This window comes from Brienomyrus brachyistius, chromosome 2, assembly GCF_023856365.1.
Source record: "Brienomyrus brachyistius isolate T26 chromosome 2, BBRACH_0.4, whole genome shotgun sequence".
Taxonomy (NCBI): Eukaryota; Metazoa; Chordata; class Actinopteri; order Osteoglossiformes; family Mormyridae; genus Brienomyrus; species Brienomyrus brachyistius.
Window position 1 is genome coordinate 9,466,486 of NC_064534.1, and position 27,115 is coordinate 9,493,600.

The 27,115-nt window shown below is 46.7% G+C and overlaps 1 protein-coding gene across 1 annotated transcript in view; it reads right to left on the minus strand.

Moving 5' to 3' along the window:
- The window catches only part of LOC125727716 (transmembrane protein 132C-like), a 173,508-nt gene that overhangs the window by 32,743 nt on the left and 113,650 nt on the right, over positions 1–27,115 (minus strand). The window contains 1 exon segment of the mRNA XM_049004630.1: positions 12,104–12,290. Within this exon segment, the coding sequence (XP_048860587.1) occupies positions 12,104–12,290 (187 nt within the window).

A 27,115-nucleotide genomic window follows, 5' to 3' on the forward strand; every position in this document is an offset into this window, starting at 1 on the left:
AAATATGCTGCCGGCATAGTGGCTGTTTATTAATGCAGCCGGTCCCAGGCGTCCCCTGTGTCCCCTCCGCCACCGCCTCATGAGCATTCTTCCGTGCGGTTGCCCCATCCGATGCGCGAATACCTTAACGTCTCTGTTTCCTGTCTGAGGGGAAAGGAACAGAGGCACAGAGTTCCTCAATTGCCCCAGTACCGGCTCCTGGGGTAATACCTACAGCACCCGGGGTGATCCTCCACACAGGGGCGGACGCACACCCCCTTAGTCAAGACAAACTCAGGTGTCAGCATCACTTTCGCTCTAGGAGTAGGAGTAGCAGTAACAGTAAATGACCAAAACTGTTCAAGCAGGGAACCATTTACATCTCTGATTCAGTAAAGTCAGCAGACAGCATAACGAAGGCGGAAATCGAACCGTATAGTAAGTAAGTAGAAAGAAAACCTCTGTGAATCCGCTCTCACAAACCCATCTCCCCCAGGACACACAAATCATATAAAATTCACAAAGGAGAGTGTGGGGATCGTGTCAGCAAAATCAGCAGCTATAACTAACACAGTCGCACTTATTAATAACTGTTTTCTGATCTGCACATTCTACATGATTTGGAACTTGGAACTTGGACCTGGAAACAGTCAGAAACAGCCTAATAATATCCTACTCATGTTTGAGACAAAAGTTTGAGAATGTGTGTTCTCAAGCATAACATTGGACGGACGGACGGACGGACGGACGGACGGACGGACGGACAGACAGACAGACAGACAGACAGACAGACAGACAGACAGACAGACAGACAGACAGACAGACAGACAGACAGACAGACAGATAGATAGATAGATAGATAGATAGATAGATAGATAGATAGATAGATAGATAGATAGATAGATAGATAGATAGATACTTTATTAATTCCAGAAGGGACATTTGGGGGGAAAATTGTTTGTTTCCTTCTAAAAAGTGTCATCATAGAACACTTTCAAATACCCCAGAATGACATGTTGGATATATGTACACTAACACAACTATAAAGTAAGTTAAAGGTAAAAGAAAAACACGTTATTATACAAAAACAATGTAAACTACACACAGCTGCTGCATGGTAAAGCACCGGAAAATTAGCAGTGCGAGAAGAAAACTGGCTTGAGAGTTTAATTGCCTCCCTCTTAGGAACTTAGCCTCACCTCTGACCCATGCGTAATTCCTGATTATTAATATTCCATGGTCCCTTGTGACAAAGATGAGGTAACAAGAATATCTGTCTCTAGAATATGTCATTGTTCTGCCCTTGAATTAGGTACCCAACAGTGGCAGGGAAGCACAGACGCACACACCTCAGTCCCGACTCGAGCATAATTGGACGAAGGGGAGTGAGGGGAACGAGAGAGACCAAAGTCTGGAGACACCTCAGAAGTGTGAGCTCTCTCGGTGTGGCACAGGCACCCCGGCTTAGTCAAACGCGCTCACCCTACCGGAGGCCGGACCGTGGGACCCAAGGCCTCAGATCCAGAGATGGAGAGAAAGGAGACGACTATGCAAGACACCATGACAGGTCAAGCCTTTGTCAAGCCATCCATGGTGAAGGACTCATTATATCCCAAGACCCCTGGCACGATTTCAGATGACTGTCTTCCTCCAGCTGACTAAAAAGATGTCTGCCATACGAAGGTGCAGAATGAGAAGAACATTCTTTAAATAACCAGCATAAAAAGGAAGAAGCATCTATGGCAGGCGAAGATTAGCCCTAATCGTGAAGGATACGTTGTTGGTGGCTTACTGAATCCGTGGGCCCTGGGTCGAGGGAGAGAAGGTTATAGGAGCGGCTCATTACTTCTTAGAAAACATCAGTGAAGAGGCTGCTTTCCCACTTCATTCCCAGCCTGCAAGGTGTTTATCCCGCCTGTCACTCCTATGAGACATTCGCAGGAAGGTGAGCCAACTTAGTGCCCAGGAGAAAAACGGCTTGACAGATCTTTCGGAGTAGAAATTGCATTTGAAGACAACATGCCTCCCCCCCTCTGCCAACAGCGCCCCCACCTCAAATGAGCCAGTGTCAGGCTTATTGAGCGTTATTTTTAAAGGGTTCAGCATTGCCGAGTGGAATTTCATTTAAAAATGCACAAACTCACTTCAAAATGCAAATGCTTTCATTCAAAACACAATGAAAATGCAGTAATTGATGAATCATGGCTTGTGGACCTGTAGCTGTCCACAAAAGAATAGATTACTACCATAAAACCTAATTCCTACCAGAGTCTATATAAATTCTAACAAACAAAAGAAATGAATATATTTTGTTTGCCTATATTTGAAGATGTGACTTTCTCTTTTTCCTTCATTAGTATTTTATTTGTATATTTTTGTAGTACAGCGAGACACAAGATGATTTTTAAGCTGCCTGTCCTTATTGGTCAGTTTCGTAACTCCTGTTTTCCTATTCGCTAACTGGGGGGAAGTTTGTTTTTATTTCACTTGTTTACGTGAAGCAGCCTATGGCTGTCGGACTCGTTTGTGTCCCGACCACAGACATTGGTTTGGATACACAGGGTACCCCGCAAACACTGGCAAACAGTGTTTGAAGCTTCCACAATGTTCAAGACACAAATACGTTGCTATATATAGTGATTCTACAGCCAAATTCATTATAATAACTACAGGTTGGCTAATTACATGTTTACTATCTTATCAAAATAGCTGTTAAGATTTCCTGTTGATAGCGATTAGCAATCGCTTCCATTAAAATGGCCACAGGGATTCCCCTCCTCTGTACTTATATCAACTAAAAATATACATAAAATGAAGAGTGGGAAATCACTGAAAGAGCAGACATACGCCGACGGGAAGTCAGGAGACTCCGCTGGAGATCTTAGGAGAGAAGGCAATGTTTTGAGAAAGCAGGTAAAATATAAGCAGGCATTCCACTTCATGCTCATCAACGACTGTCTGGCTTCGCCGGCGAATTGCGCAGGAACTGAGGGCCAGGCGTTGCATCTCAGGACATATCTACACACGCACCCTGTGTGCGCACGAGGAAAGTTTGCTCTTTTGACATATAAGGTTGCCGCAGAAGGATGGATCAGGGGAGGGGGCGGGTGTCTCAGGGAGACATGTGAGGATGGAACAGAGGAAGGTGGGACTGAAAGGAAGAACAGGTTCAGTCTGCGTGAAATGGGTGCTGACAGCCTCTTGTCATCATCTTTACAAGCCCCAATCTCACTGCACATCCCATGGCTTGGCTGGGACCTACAACAGCACAGTTTCCAATCGCCTTCATATGTATGAAGGGGACACTGAAAAACTATGAATGCATTTAAAATCTTCACTCATTTGGCCAGTCAGGTTATACTCTATATGGAGACCTAAGGACTCAAGTTGGGTAACGTTAAAGGAGAGGAAACTCTAACTGATTCGGGGGGTAGGGGGCAGACATGGACAGGGGCCCTGGGACAAGCCATAAGTCTGGGGGAGGGGGTCATTTAAACCACATATTTGTGTGGGCCTCCCCAGATTTGGGGCCCCCTGTAGACTACAAGCAGTCATTTCACGTGACTTTTTGAGTAATGCCCCATAAAGAAAGGGGTCCAGGCTTTCCAGGCTCATCCTGGATGTACTAAGCGACAGCTAACCACTGTCTATCTGAAGCAGATTCTGTGCCACTTTTTCAGGACAATTTTAGTTTTTTTCCCCTTTTCTATAAGAAAGGCACACAGAACTGGAACCTTCTATTAAACTCAAATGGCCATGAATTGCTGTTTTCCACAGAGACCCCAGAGTGCATGAATAAAACATGGGGGAGGGGGACCATACATTAACTTCCTTAAATAGGAAGGAGCCCCCCCCCGACGTTCATGAATAACACACCTGGGGCAGGGCAGCATGCCTCCATCCCACCCCCCCCCAAGGGAATTCAAACAGCAACAGGATTCTCCAATACCCCCCACCCGTCCCCCTGCCACCCAAGTCCTTGCAAGGTCATACACAGGAGGGCATGAGGCTTCAAAGTCAGATACTTCCAGACATCAGGGTGACACATCACTACCCAACGGGGACGAGAGACCAAGCCCCCATCCCCCCACCCAACATGGAGTCCCACCCCCCCCGGACAGGCTAAAATCCCCCTTGATCGATCTCCCTCCTCTGCTGTCCTCCCCTTCCCCCACCGCCACGACTGAGCCAGGCTGAGTCACAGTATGGATGAGGAGCCTGCGGAGTTTAAAGGCCCCGGCGCCCACAGCTGGCACAGGGGGACTCACCGCAGGAGCACTGCTCTTTTAACTTTATATTGGATTTAGGAGGAAACAACAAACAACAAGCAGCAGCATCATCGCTGAGCCTGCGGGGGGGGGGGGGGGGGGGGCTCCGAGCGCTGTGATCATCCTCGCGTCGCTCAGGTCAGCCTTTGGAGATCTATGCACACGACTTGGTGTCCCCCTCCAGATCACCCAATCAGAGACCTCCTTACGAACACCATGTGACACGTCACCAAAGACAAGCCACTAAAAAATAAAGAGGCACGTTACAAAGATGGGGGGGTAGGGGGTGAAGAGGAACACACCCCCAACCCACACACCCACTGGATGAATCCCCACTGATCTTTCAATGACTATGAAAACTCATCCTTTACATTTTGTTTTGTTGTCAAACATCATTTAATGCCACAAGTTAGCAAATTAGATCACTGATTACACCGAGACCATTGGCATGACTGTGAAACCAGACAATAGTGTCTTGATTTCCTCCAAAAATAGCCGAATCATTACAGAAACAATATGTACATTTTATACATGCATCCCATCCAGTACATCTGGGGAACCCCCCCTTCAGGGAATTACTCCCAAAGATTCCCCTCATATTTCCATTCAATGTCCTGATTACGAATCTTGTGTTTAGTGAAAAAAATTGTCTTTGCATGGACAGGAAGTGTGTATTTGCGGTCTGATCTATCACAATCGTCACACGTTAATCAGAATCACACGCATAATGACATGCATGAACGCTGTAAGTGAATTTAATTCAGTGTCATGCAATTTGCTTCATAATGCGAATTAATGACCAAGTCAGCAACAACTGATCATCCTCTGGAGACCCATGCAAGAGCTCCCAGCACAGGCTGCACCAACCCCACCATGCCACAAGGGGGCAGAATGTGTTAATGGCAGATGGACCGGAGCAAGAAACCAGACCGGCTCTGTAGAGAAGAAGAGTGACAAGAGAGGCCATGCCTTCTTCAGTGCATGTGGAAGTTACCTCATGAGTTTTACTGGATTTTACAGTGCCTTTACGTGACATTACATCCAGGTGACGGTGGGCCTGCAATCAATCCCATAAGGCACAGAGATGCCCAGAAAGGGATGCCAGTCCATCATAGGATAAACAAACAATCACACTTTAAGGGCAACTTGTGTCTCTTCACACTTTCGCTGGGAGAATAAGCAAAGACCAGATAAATAGCCATCGGGCGGGACTGAACCTGGAGATTTAAGGGCATAACGTTACCCACTGCACCACCGCAAAACAACACACAAGCAGCGCAAAATGGAAACACTGAATTCAGACGTTTCCATTTATTGTGCAAATGAAAGCACATGGATCAAAACATTAAACGTTGTCAGTTTTACTTTTGGATGATTTGACTGAAATGAGAAGCATATTCACATTCAAATTGGCCTGTCAGGCTGATATCTGCTGCGAAATGCTGGGCACGAGTGCTGATTTCACGCAGGTAACTCGAAGGACGTCTCCGAAGACCGCGGCCCTGATGCTGCAGCCCAAAAACAAAGACAGGTACAAACGCAAATCAGGATCTCCCAGTAATCATGTCTGATCTCGCCGTACAGCTGGAAGGGGATTCTGATTGCCCTCAGAGTCAAATGTTGCGCTCTGATTTCCAGGGCACCTTGAGAACAGTAGTTGATCAAGTCTTTCCCGCAGCTGAAAATACAATGCTGTTACGACAAGCACGTTTGACCCATGGCATGGATGGGGGTGTCCTACTCAAAATGGGAGATGGATTTCCCTCCTCTAGGAAGGACACTGGTCACGCTTTACAGCAGCGCCTCATACCTTACAGCAGTGCCTCTCACTTTACAGCAGTGTGTCACACTTTACAGCAGTGCCTCATACCTTACAGCAGTGCCTCATACCTTACAGCAGTGCCTCATACCTTATAGCAGTGCCTCTCACTTTACAGCAGCGTGTCACATTTTACAGCAGTGCCTCATACCTTACAGCAGTGCCTCTCACTTTACAGCAGTGTGTCACACTTTACAGCAGTGCCTCATACCTTACCGCAGTGCCTCTCACTTTACAGCAGTGTGTCACACTTTACAGCAGTGCCTCACACTTTACAGCAGTGCCTTTTATAGAACTATGGCATACTTTACAACTCTGCCCTGCCAAATTTTATCCACTCATTTTCCATAACCACTTATCCAGTACAGATGAGTCTTTTACAAAAACCATCAGACAGGAGCCTGAGTAGATAGTGGACAGGAAGTTTGCAGTCTACTTTATGGCGTGCCGTCTGTTTTACAGAGCAGACTCTCGCGCTTTACGGCATTCGGTGCTGTCACTATGGAATATTACAGACACTCTCTGATTGTTCAGACGCTTGATCCAGCCTCAGAGCTTACATCAAACACACCACACTGCTGGAATTAACTACATCCGGAATGTAAGATGTATGAATTAAATCTTTTTTAATCACACTTCAAACACTAATATATGTCATCGGGGGCGTACCTAGCAATTCTGGGCCCCCTGACAAAATGTCACCTTGGGCCTCCTCACAAAATTTTACATATCATTTTATGTATTAAAGGGCCCCGATCGAATACTGGGCCGCCTGAATCTGCCAGGGAATACACACCCCTCACACATGGTAGGTCACATATTCCAGCATAGCTATACAATACATCCATTCACTTATCAAATACAGAAGTACAGGATCAGGACTATGCATGCAACACAGGAAATAAGAGACCCCTATTGCAGGGCACACTCACACACCCTTCACACATATGATAATTTTTGAACGGAATAAGAAACATATTCAAATTGGCTTATCAGGCCAGAGTCGATCTGGTAACTCCAAGTAACCAGCATGTTTTTGGGCTATGGGGAGAAACTGGAGGAAAAGCCATTAGGGAGAACATGCAAACTCCACACACATGGAACCCTGAGCAGAAGCTCGAACCCTGTTCCCAGGGGTGCAAGGCAACAGTGCTAACCACTGCACCACAGTGCCACCCGGGCCAAGAAGAGCCCCATGTAAAAAGCAGTCAAGAAGGGCAGAGGTGTCTCCGACATCTGGTAGCTGGACTTGACAGAAAAGAGACCATGAGAATGGTTATGTTAGCATGCGGCCGAAGGTTCCCCATCTGGTTGCCGCGGGGACCTGGGCCTGGTCCAGAAGCCGGTCGTATGGGAGAGGAACCTTTCATTCATTTCCTGTCTCCCATTAGACAGCTTGTAATTTCAGGAGTCTTTGGGCCGGCAGACGCAGCGGAGGTGCTGAGAGAATATACATGGATGTTTACCCCCGCCCCCCCCCCCCCCAGAGTTGTGCTGGTTGGCTGGTTGGAAAGAAGCCGGAGTTGAGGAATTGGCCTGACGCGGGACCCCGGCTTTCATCTCCATTTCACGGGTCACAGAGCTTCACTCAGGCTACGCGGGAGAGTGGAAAATAAACACAGAAATGCCATGTCCTGCTGTCAGATAAACTCTCCCCCTCCTTCGCCGCCTCGTGCCCAATTGTCCGCTCATCTGTGCCTCTTTAATTGGTCTGCTGGAATAAGCGCCACGCTGCCCCTCAGACATATTAAACAGACATAAAGTAACACGCATTATCGGCATGGCAGAACATTAGCCATCTCCTTATATCTCCTTCCATTCAAAACAATTACCATGACCCTCTCGCGCTGTCATTTTCAGCTGGACTTTTATTTTGAAACTGGGTGGATCAATGGAGACGGTCAATGTCCCGTTTCGATGAATAGTTTACACATCCTGGAGTTGAGTAAGTGCAGCCGAGGCCAGCACCATCGATCTATATACTATGTGAGCCCACATCCCAGCATCCTCAGCACATCCACCTGACCTTCCCGTTTCGAACTGTAATCACGGCGATATGCTCCATACACTGCTATGATTGCTATAAGCTAGAGGTAAAAGACAATTCAAGATGACACACTTTCAAGCAAAAAGTTGCTTATAGATGCATCAGACGTACGGAGGCTCATCGACAGTGGAAAATTCCCCAATAAACGTGGAATTATTAAAGCTAAGTCGGTGCCACCGTGATAAAACGTTTCGCAAAGCTGGATCAATTGCTGCATTGATGGAGGAAGGGGAGAGCGGTGTGGGGTGGGGGCTGGTCGCTCTCCCGACCTGAATGCACGTGTGTTTCGATGCATGCCTCTCAGCTGGCCGTCCTCTCCATCATCACAGTCCCCATTTCCCCGCGATGCTATGCAGGTGCTTCCCAAATGCTAACAAGGCTACGCCGATCCATTTCGGAACACCGGACGATAATGGCCCCATCTCACATCGAGCCAGCGAATCACACCTGCTGCCAAATCCTGCGGTTTATATGCATCGGGAGCCTGGAAACTGCATCGGCATAATGCTGGACGTTAATGTACAAGCTCAACATCCAGCGGGGACACTGACAGTGTGGGAGAGAGAGGAAATGCAAGGTGGAAGGCTTCACTTCATATATGTGACACCCATCCATTTCCATTTAACCAATGGAGTTTTCCTCGAACCCAGAGCCTACACAGCACAGGGGGGCAAAATACAAAAAGAACACCCATAACAGAACATTGCGGGGTTCACATTATACACTGAAACACCAATTCGCCTAAATGCACCAACCCAAAAAGCTGGAGATGGGGTTTGAACTCACAACACATTACATTAAGTAAAGCAACGTAAAACTGAGAAAGCTCAGCCAGTCCCTGCAGCAAATCGGGGGTTACGGGCCTTACTTAGGAGCCCAATGGCGAATTCTCTCTGGGATAGGAACCAGCAACCTTCTGATCATGGAACCCATTGTACTATCAATACAGTCACCACAAGATCACTCTCTGGCAACCTCATAATGAGACAGACAGGAATCAAGGAACAGTGAAGGGACCCTTCTGGCAGAAATTCCTATTCATGTGCATGACCATCATCACCAAACCTGGCCCCCATGGGTTAAAAATGCTCTGAGTAAGTGCAATATTAACCGGCAGAGGGGAGGAGTTTGATGGAGAGATCCATCTTGTTCCCGGTGCTGCACAAAGACTTCCTTACATTCACATCTTATTTCCGTCGTTACATCTTGTTTTTGTCCAGTAATTGGCATGCTTACATAAATGTAGCCTAGCGGATCTAAAAAGGGAACCGGCATAGCAAGTCCCGTGTCCGCAAGTCTCTCCTGTAACTGCTGGTAACGAGGCGGGGGAGAGTTTGCAGAAAGATGGAGATCAGCCTGACGGTTACCGACTGGCCTTCTGCTCCCAATTTTCACCCGGCGCAGATGTTGCAATAACGTGCCGAATTTAATAACCGCGACGTATAAATTTCCCCTTTTGTTCTGGCCGGGCCCCTCCAACCGAATGAAGAGGGAGCAAATTGAACAGGAGAGGATTCGGGGCTGAGGGCTATAAACATGATCAGACCTCGGAGAGGCATTTCCTTATTAATAATCATTATCCTTATTACATAAAAGCCTTCAAGCAGAAGCACTTATGGATTCCTTCCTCCGTTTAAAAGGATTATTTAGGCCGCAAACCCAATTACCTTTTCAATCACAGTAAAAGACAATACAGTCAATTAGTCTAATTAGAACTAATTACACATGAAAGCTTCTCCTTCGCCAAAAGCCACAGCTAACACTGTTGTGTCAACACATGCCATTAAGCTCTCCACGCTCCTCGTACCCCCATTCCGTTAACGCGCCAGGGAGACCGAGAGGCGGCGTTTCCGACGGCCAGTGCCCACCTCCTGCACAATCAAAGATGTCACTTGTCACTTTCTAAAGTCCTTCAGACTTTGAATGACACCGCAGTGAGAAGTGCGCCGGCTTGAAAGGTGTTCAGCCCGGTTAAGCTCGGCCCCCCAGGTGGCTTAACAGGCCTCCCGGGGAGGGTAAAAGCCAGCAAAGACAGCGCATAAGCAGGGGCTGAGCCACAATACAGGGGGTCTTGCTGCGGAGGAAGTGTGACCTTCTTCAATCACTGAGGAGGGAGCGTGACCTTCCTCATCAAACTGAGTGAGTGCGACCTTCATCATCAGACTCAGGAGTGAACATGCAATGTGTTTTTTTTTTTCCTAATCTGATAACGTATTTAATTTTTTGTCTTTCTGCCTCTCCTAATTCAGCAAAGTTTGTCGCTACAAGGAGGTCAAATATGTGTATGATCACAAACACACAGATGTCCGCTTCACACATTCTGCTGCATGTAACCACAAACACACACACACACACACACACAATATGCAAAAAGGGAGGGTCCATAGTTACACTCCCACATAGTCACAGGGAGGAGGTAGCCGAGATTGAAAGGTCCACTTAAAGGATGTCCGCAACAGGCACAAACCTACTGAGCTTCCCACAGCCAGGTGAAAGACAGTATCAATGATCAATAGTATAAATGCCTGCTTGGAGTCCGATATCCTGAGTTTGAAAACACAATTCATCATAGTGTAGAAGTTCCTCACCGAAATGATTCTTATTTGTAAAGTAATTCATTTGAATAGGCTCAGGAAATCGTTTTAATCACTGATAAATGATGATGGATCTCTGTGTGTATTAAACGAATCATATATCCTCCCCCCATTTTGCCCAATCTGAGAATCCATATCAAACTAAATGCATGCAACAATTCCTCTGTTGAAGCTGCTATGGCAGGAACTTCTGGTGAAGCAGGGAGGGCTGGAAATAGACCGTAGGAGTAGATGAGCTCAGATCTTAGACGCTGCAGTCCTCAGGGCTGGCCCAGAGATAAGCCTCACTGATAGAGTGCCGTGGTATTCATTTTAGCCCGGAAAGCACAGCAGTAATTTACCTGCCCTTTCACGTTAATGTGAACAAATAGCAGGAAATGAAAACGTCCCGTCCTGCATCCCCCCCAACCCCCCCGAGCAAGTATGCAGGTTGTTAAGGTGGATATTTCCTGAGAGCACCAGGTGTTCCCATTTGTTCAAGATTTTTATTTAAAGCAGAGTGCACAACTCAGAACTGCCGGGCATTTTTTTTGTGATTTGGAATAGTTACATTGGCAGGTTTGCCACATGTGATGCACGGAGCCCGTGGACAGCAGGGCTCACTCAGGCAAGAGGTCTCTACTCGGGGGGGGAATGGAATCAAAAAGGAACAACACGAGTTGGTAATCAAAGCCAACCCAAAAAGAGACCTCAACTAAAAGCGGACAAAAGAATCACCTCAAAAAAACATTCTCCAAACGAAGCCTTTGAGTAAGACTCTGAGACACCTTCCCAAAACCAGCCTGCCGTCCCTATTTAAACCCTAACAAGGACAGTGGTACAGCTGAGGTCAGCTAGGTGTTCATTACCTGAGGCATCGAGATAGTAATCAATCAACACGGTGACAAAAAAGATCATCCAGACCTACAGTCTTTGCCTTTGCTCTACCTCCAGACATTCAGGCCAACAAACCCCTCTGTTCTGACGGAAAAATTACAAGCCCTACTCTAACTTCTACGAAAAATCAGGCCTACAGCTTCTAAGCAGGAAGAGATGTTGCCTTCACAGCTAAACCAAAGCAGAAGTGAAGTCAACCCCAATCTTGGTAAATGTAAGGTTTGTTTATAGTTTACGGAACACAACTTACACATCAGGTAAGAAGTTTATTTAAGTCATGCACTGGTACTCATCTACTTCATCCATCCATCCATCCATCCATCTTCCAGCTAGTTACCCACTAGTGCTTATGACTATCTTGTGTAATTCAGCTGTTATTAAATGATAAGACAGCTTTTTATGTTTTGCTAAGAATGGTCAACAATTTGGCGTGAGTTTAATGCCCTTTTTTAATGATGCCCCCCCCCCCAAGCTTTCTGCGCTGATGCAAAGCATTGTGGGAGGCCTACTGCACACTCACCATGGCCAATGGCACGACGCCTCTCAGCTCCTGTTGAGCCAAGCGCACCTCGGTCTCGACCTCCTCGGTGAACCTGCGGCTGCCCGGATACTCCACCTGCCAGGTGAGTGACCGGCCGCCCAGCTGACCTAGAAAACCCTCCACCTCTAGGTCCACCTGCAGAATCTTCTGGAATCCAGTTTCCGTCCTGCCGGGGCACAGAGAAAGAGAACGTGACACGGTCAGCTAGGAAATAAAAATGGCGTCCGAGCAGGAAAAAGAAAGAACAGAAAAACAAGCTGCACCTTTTCCATAGAGTAAGGCCTCATCAGTAAGACTGACACAGACGAATAAACAGTTATTTTTATGTCATCAACATAAGGCTGTTTTAAAACTATTTCAATTAAAATGGCAAAATGAAGACTAAAGATCAGGAGAACATCTACTGCAGATGGCAGGTTCTTTAAGGTGCAGTGAAATGCAGTGACGACACCGAGAAAAAATCCCCCCCCGCACCTGAAGTGAGAGCCAAAAACAAGATGCAAGGAACAACAACAGTTGGGGGAGTTGGGTTAAGGTCTTGCAGTACTGAAAGTTGGCACAGTGAAATCTGTCAGGCGGCCATACCCAGGCAGGGACTCGTTAGCAAAAATGGACACAGGTGTGGCCAATTAAGACCAATTCAGACTCTTTGAACTGTAAGGAAGGAGACACAGACTAAATGTTTTTTTTTACAGGAAAGAAAAATTATGAATCTGAACTGTGCTGTTCCATGCCTGATTACTCTGAATCCAAACGTGCTTCAGTGCATCAAAAAGCTTCACACAAACACACATACACACACAGTCGGGTAAACATATCTTTATGGGGACCGCTCATTCATTTCTATGGCAAAAATGCTAACGCTAACTATAACAACCTTAACCCCTACCCAGCTCTAACCATAACCATAAGAGTTTTTGCATACAAGAGTTTTTGCTTTTAAAATTTTTTTCATTGCAGTCACAGATTTTTATTAAATTGAGTTTGAAAAAAAAACAGGCTTTCATCACATTGTGGGGAAATTGTGTCCCCATAAGGTAAGGTTTACCCACTCACACACACAGATACACACAGACACACATTAAATCACACAAATCACACAAATTCTCATTTCTAACACGCAACCATGTTCACACCCTTTCCCTTCTCCTGCAGTCTGTCAACTTCAGGAGATAAAATTCCATCCCAGCATGCATTGCAGTTAGCTTGCAAGCAAGAAGGAAAACAAAGCCTATTCGTGGAATGTTTTTACACCCATAGCCAGTTGAAATTATTACCAAACCATTGAACAGATCACTCACTTATGAATGTGAAACCGACAGACAGCAGGAAAACAACAAAGGAACAGCACAGGAGATGGTATCTGTAGATGCACCTTATTTTTTGTTGTTGTTTACTTTTCCAGAGGGTGAGGGTCTGACCTCTCGAAGTTACCTGGGATCTGTCAGTATAATATGTAGAATGATAAGCAGCTGATTCCAAGTGCTGTGTCCGGAGTCTACTGGGATGAAGGTGAACTTCCATAGCTAAGCACTCACTCGTCTTCAGCTCCAATGGAAGCCATGCCAATGGGGGGGAAAGGTGGTATGGGTCTCAGCTGGTTATGACTGGTTCATACCATGGACATCATAGGCGCCAGCCACAGCGACAAGAGATGGAAACAACCCTAGATGGTGGTTCAATGACACAAATGTGCCTCGATTGTTCGAAAGTCAGAAAGTAGACCATATCAAAGATGCTATATAAACACCTTTCATACCCTCTCTGATCACACTGAAATCAAGCATGATGAGCAGATTCGAAAAAAATGGCACTTCTGGAAACACCGGTACTTATATGACTCCTCTGTACAAGATCATGAAGACTCCCAGGTGGCTGAAGACTAAAACAAAATTTTAACAAATAAATGTAATAAAATCAAAATAAAATACAATTTGTAACAGCAGCACCAGTTAGTTTCAGAAGCAATATTTTTTTCATTTAGTTGTAGTTTTTGAATTAGCTAATGCTAATAAACATTCTCTTGTGGATTCTAAGTACATCATGCATGGTAAGTTTTAGTAAAATTCTTATTTTTAATATAAAATCCACACCACACTTAAGTAACTTAAGGGCAGATCTGCTCTACAGCGCCACTTGGAGGGGTAGCATGCAATTGCCTGTGTGTTGGCGCTAGAAGTATGAACATTCGGGATTGTGGATTCGGGATGATCCAGCACTACAGCACACGCTCTGTGGCACAAGACTGCAGAAAGTATGAAACAGGCCTTAGGTCCCTATGCCAGTGACTGGAAGGTACTGGACTGAGCAATGGCTTTGGTAGAATAGTCACATCTCCGGTGCACCCTTGAGCAAAGCCCTTAAGTCCCGAAATGCCGCAGAGGTGCCAGATGAATGGCATGACCCTGTTCTTGGACCCCGAGCTTCACTCTCAGCCCTATGCATGTGTGTGTACATGTCACAGGAGAGCGAGACGGGACGTGCAAAAGGAAACATTCCAGTGGGTCTAACTTACGCAAATGACAAATACTAGCATTTTTAAAGTTTCAGTTTTTAGATGATTAGTCATTCAGGTCAGCCTTTATTACCCTGTGCACGGACACCACTGAATCAGGGACAAACCGTAGTGGGGCAGAATGTCTGAAGGCACCATGGGTTTGGCATGTAGGTGAATATCTCAGGAGGCCAGCATCCTGCTAAAGAGAAGCTCTCGGGGTAAGAGGAAGAAAGTGTAAACACTAAGGAGTACAGACAGACAGCAGAGGCTAAAGCCGCCTGCCTCAGGCAACACTTGTTTGTGTTTATTTACACGACTGTAAACATATTTGGGCTTTTTTCCCCCCCAGAAGCCCCCTTTGGTATAAAACAAATGGTGGAGTGGAGGTTACAAAAAATAGCTTTTGGCAGCGTGTATTGTGAGTACAGGTGCTACTGATAGGCGTTCAGGACGCCCATGCGGCCCGGCACCTAATACCCGCCACGGGGACCTCGGCGGGAATCACAGGTCTAACGTTCCGCGGGAATTAAGGCGAGGAAGCCGCCCGCCGGTGTCTCGGCAGACAGGAGCGCAGTGTGGCGGGCGCTGGTGGTCGTGCTCTTCGAGCGGGACCTGTGCCGTCAGCCGTGCTGCCGTCGCCACATTTGGGGAGGGGGGCCACAAGGAGGGGCGTGGGAAAGGTGGGAGGAAATGAGTGAAGAAAACAGACAGAGCAAGGAGGATATATAGGGGAGCTGAGCTGGTTTCACGCGAGAAGATGCGGGACGCAGGGAGCATGTGGCCTCTGCGCTGGGGGGGGGGTGCATGGGCGGGCTGCACAAGGGCCACCAGCCGGTGACCTCGCCAGTGTCCTGGGAGGCCAGGTGACCCTCACTGGAGGGTGGGAGTATATTACTGATATTAGCATGAATTATCTATTTAGATAACCCTGTGCTGACTGGGATAGGCTAGAGCATCCCCCCAAGACCAGGATAAGCTATTAGTAAATGGATGGATGGATGGATGGAGGGATGGATGGATGGATGATGTTACCCTATATTGAGGAGACAATTATGGAAGTTGGAGGGACGGCTGTACAGTTTAACAGATGTACAGCAGTGAAAAGTCCATCTGTACTCCACTACTGTACCTGAGACATTTGCCATTACACCGCTTCAGAAAGGGGCTTTGGCTGATGTGACGCAGCGAGAGGACCACGACCCGGCAGGCTGGTAAGGATTCGGGGTTTATAGGGACTTTGCAGAAAGGGCTTCAATATAACGTGGCAAAAAAGATCAATTTTGGTTAAAAAAAGGGGGAACAGAAAAATAGAAATGTGGGTGTTTGTGTGGGGGGGGGATAACAAATAGTAACAAGATGAGCATCAGGGGCTGGTCAGGTTTACTGCAGGGTGAGAAGGAACAAAGAACGTCTGCTTCTGTCAGACACCTGCAGACATCAATGAGTGAGTCCAAGAGCAGATTGGCTCAGTCTACACACCCTCACAAAAGTATCATAATGAAGTTTCCAAACAGGAATAAGGACATCCATCCATCCATCCATCCATCCATCCATCCATCCATCCATCCATCCATCCATCAGTTTTCCATAACTACTTATCTAATACAGGCTCACAGTGAACCAAGAGCACGATCCACAAAGCAGGATTTCTCCAGTAGCTGAGTTAAATCAAGCTGGAAGTCATGATTGTCCAGTGAGTGTTTAGGTAAGGAGCATTCTTATTGGACAATCATAACAAACCCAGCTAACTGATAAATCCTGCTTTGTGAAGCCCCCCCCACCCCCCCCAGAAGGAACCCTAAACATCATGGACAGCCAATCTCAGGCTGTCACATACGCACTATGGTGACGGGAAAAACTGCATGCAAACCCAGCACAACTGGGTCAAACCCGCAGTCCTGGAAGTCAGCGGCCACACTGTTACCCACTGAGCCCCTGCCCCCCACCAAGAAACAATGAAAAGGAAAAAAAATACCAGTTCCTTAACAACAGCACCACCTGCAGGGACCTCGATGAGAATCACATTGACCCAAACTGCCAGTCTTTACTGACCATGCTGAAATAACCGAATGGAGACGCTATTAAACTGTCAGACCTGGAGCACAAGTGAATTTATACAGCGCAGATGTTTCAGTGCATTTTCAATGCGTAGTGGCTTTGGGAGTGTGCATTTTCCTGTCATGACTGACACTCCTCACTCCATTTAGAAATGATTGCTTGTTTAGTCCCCAAGTCTGTTCAAAGGGCAATAATGCAAGAATCCCAGGATTTGAAATTTCAGAGCAGCGCCAAGCAGTAATGAAACTCTTCACCCAATGTGAATGTGCGCATGCTGAATAGGTTCATTTTTTTTTCTTAGTGTCTCTACTTGGTTTTTGCAGTATTTAGTGTTAAAAAAATTACAATAATGAGCCATTTCGAAAATCATAGCAATCTGCCATTGTGAAAGCAAGTGAATTAGAGTAATTCTGTAATTCAACATCACCAGAAGGAAGCGTCTCATTTTGTTGCCTATGTGTGTGGTAAATATATTTTCAAAAAACGATTTGAAAAGAAAAAAAAAAATTAAAAAGAACTGCTAGAATTTCACAGTGACAGTTGCCACGGCAACTGTAAAACTTCATGGCAACTGGATTAGGTAAAGCAGTGGCTGACAGGTCGACTAGCTCGAAGTTTGAGAGCGAGGCTGGAGTCGGGGCTGAACAATTAAAAGTGCGAATGAATCACTGCCAGCCGCCGAGGCCCAGAACGTCTGGACAGGGGCAAACATCGAGCTGGCATCGGTGCATGAAAATGACTGTGAGTTAATATATGTAGTGTCATTTAGGGTATGTAAACCATCTCGGCAGGCCAAGCGCTGAGTCAATATGCACTAATGACCATGACAGACACAGAGGTAAGTCAATGCATGTAAGCGATCATGACAGACTCAGCACCGAGTCGATGTATAGAGGCCTTCACTACTTGCCAGGCACCGAGTCAATGAGTGCGAACGATCTCGACAGACCCTGCAGACAGTCAACGCGCACAAATGATCAAGACAGATACTGTGCTGAATCGTGGTAGGTACATAACCGAGATAAGACCATTTGCTAATCACCCTTTGCAGAGAGATCAGGGCTGAGCCCCGTCATATGGGTTACCCAGGGGTGATACTGGATCGCTGGGCACCTGTAAGACGTAAACAAGGAGGCAGATGATGACACGTGCTTTGGGAAGACCTACAGACCGCGGGGGAATTCTAGCCAAGTGTGCAGTTCATTTAGCGGCCAGACGCTCACTCCATTGGCAGGGACCAATACACGTGTTTCTTAAGCCGCTCGGCCCATATCTGCACAGAGCTTCCAAGACACACTTTGCCCTCCCACACAGCTGGAGACCCATCTTGATACTAGACGGCACCTCTGCTGTGCACCAGCCAGCAGCTTAGCTGCCACGTCCTCTGCTGACCCCGCCTGTCCATTGCTATTCCCTGATGTCTCCATTTGCTCTAAGAGACATGCCTACACAATCACGCGAACTGCGTACACATAGAGGTCGGGGCAGCATTCCGGGCCCCCAGACCCACCATCCAGCTCTACGCAGCCCCCAGTCCGTATAATATTTAAGCGATCTCATCTTCTTATGATAAAGATCGACTCCGTGATGCTGAATTCCCCTAAAATCCATTTTTTTATCTATTTGATTTTGTTGAATCTGACGCATAACTCTACATATCACCTCTAAATAGAACATCTTTTTCTTTCCTCTACCTACCTGCCCATCTCTACGATTTTTACTGACACACAGCTCTGCTGACAAATTTTGCTGCTGTGGGGAGAAGTGGTGAAAATTAGGAGACAGGAGCACATTAAGCTGCCAAAGAGGACAGGAGTTGATAGGAAAACCTGTCCTGGGTCTCTACCTGCGACAGCACAGGCTATAACGAGGGCCTCCCTGTTTCGCAGGGCCTCTAAGTTCTGATCCGAGGGCCTCCCTGTTTCGCAGGGCCTCTAAGTTCTGATCCGAGGGCCTCCCTGTTTCGCAGGGCCTCTAGGTTCTGATCCGAGGGCCTCCCTGTTTCGCAGGGCCTCTAGGTTCTGATCCGAGGGCCTCCCTGTTTCGCAGGGCCTCTAGGTTCTGATCGGAGGGCCTCCCTGTTTCGCAGGGGCTCTAGGTTCTGATCCGAGGGCCTCCCAGTTTCGCAAGGCCTCTAGGTTCTGAAACGAGGGCCTCCCTGTTTCGCAGGACCTCTAGGTTCTGATCCGAGGGGCTCCCAGTTTCGCAGGGCCTCTAGGTTCTGAAACGAGGGCCTCCCTGTTTCGCAGAGTCTCTAGGTTCTGATCCGAGGGCCTCCCTGTTTCGCAGGGCCTTTAAGTTCTGATCCGAGGGCCTCCCTGTTTCGCAGGGCCTCTAGGTTCTGATCCGAGGGCCGTTTCTGTTTTTTTCTTTCCCTTGCCTGGAGTCATTATACATGCGACGGGCCAGTCGCATTTTCCATGCCGGCTCTTTAATTACCTCTCCAAACCCATTCAACTGAAATACTTCAACTGCCTCTCACCAGCGGCCTGGCCTTCAAAGACAAGCCATTGCGATGGAATTTAAGTTGCAACCTCACTGGCAGCCCTGGTGCACCCAGGCACCCCTTCTGCCCTCGGGCCAGGGTAAAAAAAGATTTAAATGTCACAAAGAATAAACTGACAGAAAAAATAAACAATTTCCCGACCAAGGTAATTTATTTCTCCCCGTCTTCTCTGGGGGAAGCCATAATTGAAACTGGCTGTATTGTCCTGTTATCAGACCCAATGTTTCACTGTGACACTTTCATTTAATCTTGCGGAGAGATGCGATAGGCCCACGGGGTGTCCTTCTATTGGCTGTCTGGCTTCATTGGGGAGGAGGACCCACACTGTACCTCACACCCCAGAGCTCATCTCCATTACACCCCACCCCCACTGCTAATACAGCAGAAGAAAGACCTTATCTTCCATCTGACCATGTTCTTCAAATGCATCCCCCCCACCTTAACCCCAATAAAGCCCCCACCCCCCCCCTCCATCCTTCCCAGTCCAAAACGATCCTGCCTAAGGGTGCAGGCAGTGGGGTTACAATGCTGTCCCCTGTGCCAAACTGACATGGCGGCGTGAGGAACGTGGCAACCAGGCTATAAAAACAGCCTGACCCAGAGTGCCGGCTGCAGAGGCAAGGGGTCGCGACTCCACTGCGAGGGGCAGCCCAAAGCATGCACAGAATCGAGAAGACAGCTCCCAAATACCTGCTCCCTGTTCCTGTGGGGATGGTTGACACGCGCAAGAAGCAGCCAACCGTTATTTTGGAGGGGGCTCAGTGGGTTAGGATCATCAAAAGGTCGTTGGTTCAAATCCCACAATCTGCAAAGTGATTCCACTATAGGGCTCTTACATCCCACTTTCTCCAGAGACTATTTGACATTGCTTTCAATCGTATGTCGCTTTGGATAAAAGCGTCTACTAAATAAATAAATTGTAACTGTTGCACAAGCTATTCCTTTGTCAGCTAATGCTGGATTTAAGCCTTAAAGGTATAATTAAAGATCGAAACAGCCTTTGATCCTACAGCCTTTTACCATAAAATAGCGCAGACAAACTACAGCGTCGACAGCCAGGTTCTCCAGCTCAAAGTGTAACCCTCACTGAGTCACTTACATGCCACTGGTCCCCAGAAACCAGGTGGGCACCGAGAGTGTCTCTCGTCCGCGGCTCTTTGCGCAAAAATTAAAATTCTTACACTGCTGCCGCGGGAGGATGGCAATTTGGTTATCCAAGAGGAGCAGAGCTCATGAGAGACGGAATCGATTTCACAGCAAAGGGCCCCAACACACCAGGAGGCGGAATAACGGTGGCAGAGCCCGCAGCGGACATGGGCCCTTGGGGGGGGGGGGAGGCTTTGCAAACACATTAGCAGGAGGGGCCCAGGTGGCTCACGGCAGGTGGGTGTGACACCCAATCACAGAGTGGCCGAGGTTCTGGGAGACGCTTTGGGCTTTCAATCCACGGCCCGTTGCCGCCAAGCAGCATGTGGGCCAGGAGGAGGAAGGAGGTTTTGCACAGGAAAAGGGGAGGAGCCGCAAGTGTGTGTGGATTATGTTTATATTACATTGTGGCGACCAAATATTCCCTGCAATGTGATAGAAACCTATTATTTTGATGTTGTAGGGACCATTTTCCAGGCTCCCGCAAAGATCTGTGAATGCAGTCAAAAAACTAAAAATGCCAAAAGTCTAGTGTTTTGTTTGGTTCCTTGTGGTTAAGGTTAAGGCTGGTTGGGGGTTATGGTCGTCATATTTGGGATAAGGGTTATGCCCATAATAAAATAACGAATGGGGAGTCCCTACAAAGATAAGAGTACATGGACTGTGCATGTATGTGTGTGTGTGTGTGTGCGCGCGCAGTGTATTTCGGTGTTATGTAGGTGTGCGTTCCGGCATGCGTGTGGAAGCGATGTTGAGGTGTGCTTTTTATATACCTTTCTGATAGGTGTGTGATGGGCCGGCTGAGGTCTGGGCTTCAGACGTGGTTATGTCATGTAATGTCAGGGACAGGCACCGCCGAAATTAGGCAGAAAAGGTGTTCCAAAAGAAGGATGGGGCGAGAAAGGATGAAGACTGGAGAGCAAGACACAGAGATCCTGAGCGAGTGGAGAGAAGCGATAAAACGGTGGTGCTGTGGGTGGGGGGGGGGGGGTGACAGGTTTGTCAGGTCCCCTCACCTGGCAGCAGACGGGTGATTGGACAGGGCAGTGAGGAGTGATTTGGGGGGGGGGCACCACTTACCACTAATGCCTGTTCTGTTCTGCTCGGTCTTCCTGACCAATGCTTAAAGCATTTTGGTGAGAGAAGGAATGAGAGAGAGCAAGAAAAAGAGAGAGAGAGGAAAACAAGAGACCCATCAGAGTACTGTACCCCAATTTAGCTTTTCGATAGGGCAAACCCAGAGGAGAAAGAGAGGGGCAGTGAGGAATGAGGTGTGGACTCCCTCTGGAACACAGAGACATACAGCAAACGACAGTGGACAGTGGCAAATGTCACACGCATGTTTGCTAGGGGCAAAAGATAAGACTTTTATGTTCCTCTTATGCGAAGGGACCTCGTTCATTGTTATACAAAGGCACGCATTATTACCGCGGTGATCTTGGCACAGCTATAGGGGAGAGCGAGTCTTTGTCCCCACATATAAATACATAAAATAGTGCTCGTAGACACAGTGTCAACCCGGACCAAAAACACCAGGGAAGACGTAATAAATGCATATACAAATACAATAGTCAGTGATTGATGCAAGGCGGCCAATCAGCTCGATGCCAGAACAATACGCTCCGCAAGTCAGGCCGAAACACCCTTCAAAATCGAAACTTTTAAAGACCCTGCAAATTACACTGAAACACTCAGAGAGCAAGCCAAAAAAAAACTAATCCAAAACACCCCTCAAAACCAAAATGCCTGAAAGACTCTACTAAAACACTCTATAAATCATACCGACCTCCAAACCCAAACAATGCCCCAGTTAAAAGGTCTGACAGGCACTGAAAACATCATCCGGTGATCCTACACAAACAGAAAAGCCATACAATGAGAAGTCGGACAGCGTTAGCCTATTGCAAATTTCTCCAGTCAAGTAAAATTCCTCCTTAGCTAACATCGAAATAGTGCTGCCCGGCTTATAAGTGTGCGTGATTCAGCCCGTCATTCTCTATGCGTTCGGGCTGACTGTCGTCGTTCCACGCACAGTTAGTTATCTGGCAGTTTGAAAGCTGCATGACAGATCACAGCAAAGGAAGCCCTCATGATGCTACTATTTTATACAAGACACTAGAATAATACCTGTGATTTATAACTTGTCTGTTGCCATTCAGTTAGGGTATTCGCTTTCGGCACAGCAACAAACGTGGAATCCTCAGATCAAAAGGCACAGCGAAGGTTGTCTTGACGATGGCGGCGACGTCGGGCCCGCGTGAATACCCCAACCTAAGGCACAGGAGCGACATCCATCGTGCACGTGGCATCGTATGAAGGCGGCGCGCACAAGAGCAGAAGGGGGACGGCGCGCGCGAATGGCTTCTGCCGCCTGGTTTCTGCCGCGTGGTAACGAGGACGCCGGTGCCGGACTCGCGCGTGCAATTAGCGCCGCGCTTCTGCCGCGATCCATACTTGAAAGTACAATTTCCATATCACACGGTGCCGAGCAGCGCATTAAACGGACATCAACCGAGCTACCGCACGGCTAGGGTGGTTCGAGTAATGCTTTACTACTCGGGAAAAGAGGAGATGAATTGAATTCCGATCTATCTTGCACTCCTAAACATGTAAAACAGATCAAGCAATTAGGCTCTGAATGTTACGATGCCAAAATTAAAGTACGGTATTAATATGCATTAGATTCTCTTCAATTAATCATTTATTTTTCAGGCTTTTTTTTAGTACAGCTTATGAAGAAAAGGGCTGTGAGGTATTAATTATACTGCTATAATGAAGCAGGACATATTTCTAAGGGGTTTTCAATGGTGTGCATTAGACGCAGGCATGGAATGAGATTGCTTATTAGCTGTGTGCCGCGGTGAGTAGCTATCCTGCAGACAGGAACTCTGACACATATGCAGCTACATGCGGGGTCACACACGTAAACAGGCACGCGCGCAGAGAGGCACGCGCAAACGTCCGCGCGCATAGCCATACACGGAGCGACTAGGCGACACGCGGAGCCAGAAACAAAACCGTACAGCTGTGCGCATATTTACCTGATGTGATTCACCCGGACACCCGGGGTAATGTGATCTACACCCGCTGAGGTACACCGTCGACATGACAATGCCGAGGAGGGCCGGGAGGAAATGTCACCGGGGGAGAAGCTGTGCTGACAAGTCCGAGGGAGACCTCTCAGAGGGGGGGTAGGTGGCATCCTGACCGCACCAAAGGATAGGAATCCGTGTGTATTTGTAATTGAACGCAAGCCCCCTTAGGACACTGCTAAAAAAATGTGACGGCTTCGCAAACCCAGGTTTGAAGTTTATCACGAGCGGACCCCCCCCCCCGACTGCTGCTCCCACCGCCTCCTTTTCTCTCCTTCCCCCGCCCTGAGTACACAGAGCGCCGCTCGCCCCGGGTATGCAACACATATCAAAGCGGCGAAGGAGACACTTAAAGCGATACAGTACGGAAGGAGTGTGCATTATCACAGGCCCCCGTACAGGTATGAAATATTCATGCCCCCCGCCCCCACTGCCGCCGCTGTTTGGTGATAAGGTAATCGGGAGCGAGCCCTGGTTATTGATGTCGGCTGGCAGCCGGAAAAAAAAAACAAGCGCACGTTTCGCCGCCGTCACTTAATCCCATTAGCCGGACGACCCCGCTGTCTGAGCGCCGGCCGGCCTCGGCGACAGCGGGGATTACCGTAGGCCACGATCTACAGGCTTCCCCTTACCGCTTTATGGTGGCCCTACGCAAGAAATTGGGGTTAGAACTCACTAACCATCCTTAGGATGCTGTCGACTTTGATCAACCGCTATCTCCTGCTATAGGTCCAGGAGTATCAGTGTAGAAAATGCACAAAAGGTGCTTTTCTGGAACGGAAAGCCTTGGATAGAGAGCTGTTATTGCTGTCAGGGGCAGTGACTTTTGGATATACTACGGTCTTACGGCTGTGGTGTTCATTTCGCCGAAATGCCAAATAAAAGAAAAACAAGCCTGCAAACAAACAGGTCACCTCTTTTTACATGCATCAAAGGCACGCCCACCGTAAGGTGTTATATACCGTTTGTAGGACCACATTTCGTTTTCAGTCGTGACATAAACTCAATTATTTAAAAGATGACCTTTTCACAGGGGTTTGGCTTTGAGAATTCATAGTGCTGCGGCTCTTTGGGAAACATCTCCCACTGGCCGATCAGAGTTATGAATCAGATTTTGACTTTCAGGCCAAACTTTATCCCTCAGTGTGGCTTAAGTTTTACACTATCACAAATGCTGTTATTTAATAACTGATTTTTGAAGCGAGCCTTTGAATCGATAGGGCTGATTATAATTTATCAAGCTGTCATTTAATAATGTCTTTCATTAGCTACTTGCTACAGTTGTGTTATTGTTTTATGTTTGGTTATCTGTCAGTGGTTTTACTGGGAAGAATTCGGAATTACTGATCACATTCTCATTCTTTTAATCTCTGGTGCTGTTTTAATTATTCAGCTATGAATATTCGTCTTTATTGCTCATTGCAGTTATTATGTATCTTCAACTGATACTCAGTTCTCATGAAATCCAGCTGCTTTTATGTGTAATAATAGAGGGACATTCAGAAATGTATAACATGGATAGTGGATAGTGTTCACAACCTCTAAAGGCCATGAGAAGTTTCACTCTGCTATTTCGTTGTTAGGTAGCCTAGACGTGTGGAGCTTCTTTCATGTTAAGCATTGCAGAATGTCCCTTGCTTGCTCACAAAGATCGTGGACTCTTAGACCTTAACAAGCACTACAGATGAAGGCCATCATTTATTTTTTTATGTGTTATACATAAATATATAGATATTTGATTACTAAGTGTCGGTAGAACATTTTTAAACAGCACTTTTAAACTGGAGATTATTTTAAATAATTACTGCCCTTCATGGAAAGAAAAACTGGCTGCTGTTTATGTTTATCTGGGTAACACTGCATTCTCGATGCTAAAGTACGTAAACGCTACCGCAGTCCTAGTGACCGCTGTAAGTGTAGAGGAGTCCTCGTGATTAAGTTTGTCTCTGTCACTCAGGATGAAGCAACGCTGGGCAGGAATCAGTCTTGTCCATCTGAACCTGGTCGATCTGCGTTTTTCACTTTGATGTACTACTTTCATAATGTGTGTTTCCAGGCTGTGGCATCTGAGAATTCATGGAAAAAAATTTTAATGACTAGACAGTCTAATCTGCAGTAAGAGATTGGGGAATACTGCAAAATCTGGTGTTTTGTTTTAAGATCAGTTCCTGTTCAATGTTTCAACAGCAGAATATACAGAAAACCATAGTAATTACGTGTGACTGCTTTAGCAAATGTCTGTGCAAAATAGCATTTAAATTCTTGCCAAATCCGCGCTGCAAACGAGCATCATGCTTTTTTCATCGCATAACCCACCAGCTTCAGATTTTTTTATGACATCTGATTATTGTCATTCTGAATAATGCTTTTAATATTGCCTTTAGATTCTACGGCTACATTGTTCTCTATCTTGTTTTCTTCCATTTAGAATATGAATTTGTATCATTTTGGCAAATTTTATTCTGCATACCAATAAGCATGTTATTACAATGTTTCTTTCAGTCGCAGCAATGGGAGAGAAGAAATTATAAACATATTGTTCATAGATGACAAAAAGATGACAGTAGCTGAAAGAAAGTAGGACAAGTTAATCTAACAGTTAATAGAAAATAGTCATAGGTTTCAAGTTCTTCAAGTCCTATTATTTCAGTTTTTCAACAATGAAGCCTGAAGTTGGTAATTATTATTATTATTATGTTAGACGTTTTTTATATTTTTCTTTGGCAATTTCCAATTAAAAATCTGAATTTCTGATCCTTTTTTGCTAAGATAGTCATTGCTCTCAGCTTGGGGCACCGTCAACACTAACAATGCTAGACTTCCTACATACTCGAAATATTGTCCTCGAGCAGTATTTGCTCTGTTAAAAGACATCAAGTTAAAAACCAGGCCACAAAGGAAGAACTCTGAAAGAATGCAAGTTCCGCTGGGAAAAAAAGAAAGAAAAGCTGCCTATTTTCTTTAAACTTAGACCGCAGGTCCAAATTGATAGATAGAGTATGTGATCTCCGTAGGTTCCTTCAGTGCGTCAGTCTCGCAGAAAGCAATCCATTGTGTGGAGCCACACAACGGGAATCCAGGACGCTGCAGTGAAGCACTGTGCTGTGTCTCATTTAGCATTGTTAATGAATCATTTAAATACAGGAACACAGCAGGAACACATCTGAACTCCAATGGAAGAGTGATGCTAAGACAAAAGTCCTCATCTCTTTGTAGTCACTCATTTAATGTCTATTTTTTACTCTATTCAGACTAAAGACTTAATGAAAGAAGATTTGGGGTAGAAAAGTTCGTACTGTTTTTGCGGAGTGATGTGTGCTATGTTCTTTGTGGTCGTTATCAAAGAGAATGCACGTAGCTTTGAGATCGGAAGGGTAGGTGTGACTCATAAGGACCGGCTGCTTTTGGGATCTGCTGGAGGGTCAATATTCCTCCACCAGGGGGCTCCAAAGAAAGGCCGCCGCTTTGGCACCCATATACCTGCCAATTACTCTTGTTCCTGCATGCCTAGCGACAGGCGCCGGTCAGCTGCCACATGTGCGTCTATGCAGACCCGTAGCTTTGAAGCTGAGGGAGCTTGTCATCTCCGCTGTCGACAAACCTGAGCTTCACAATTTGGGAAACCATCAGTGTCAGCACCAAGTCTGGAGCCAAGTGCTAACAAGGTGGCTGAATCCTCCGAAAGTGAAGTC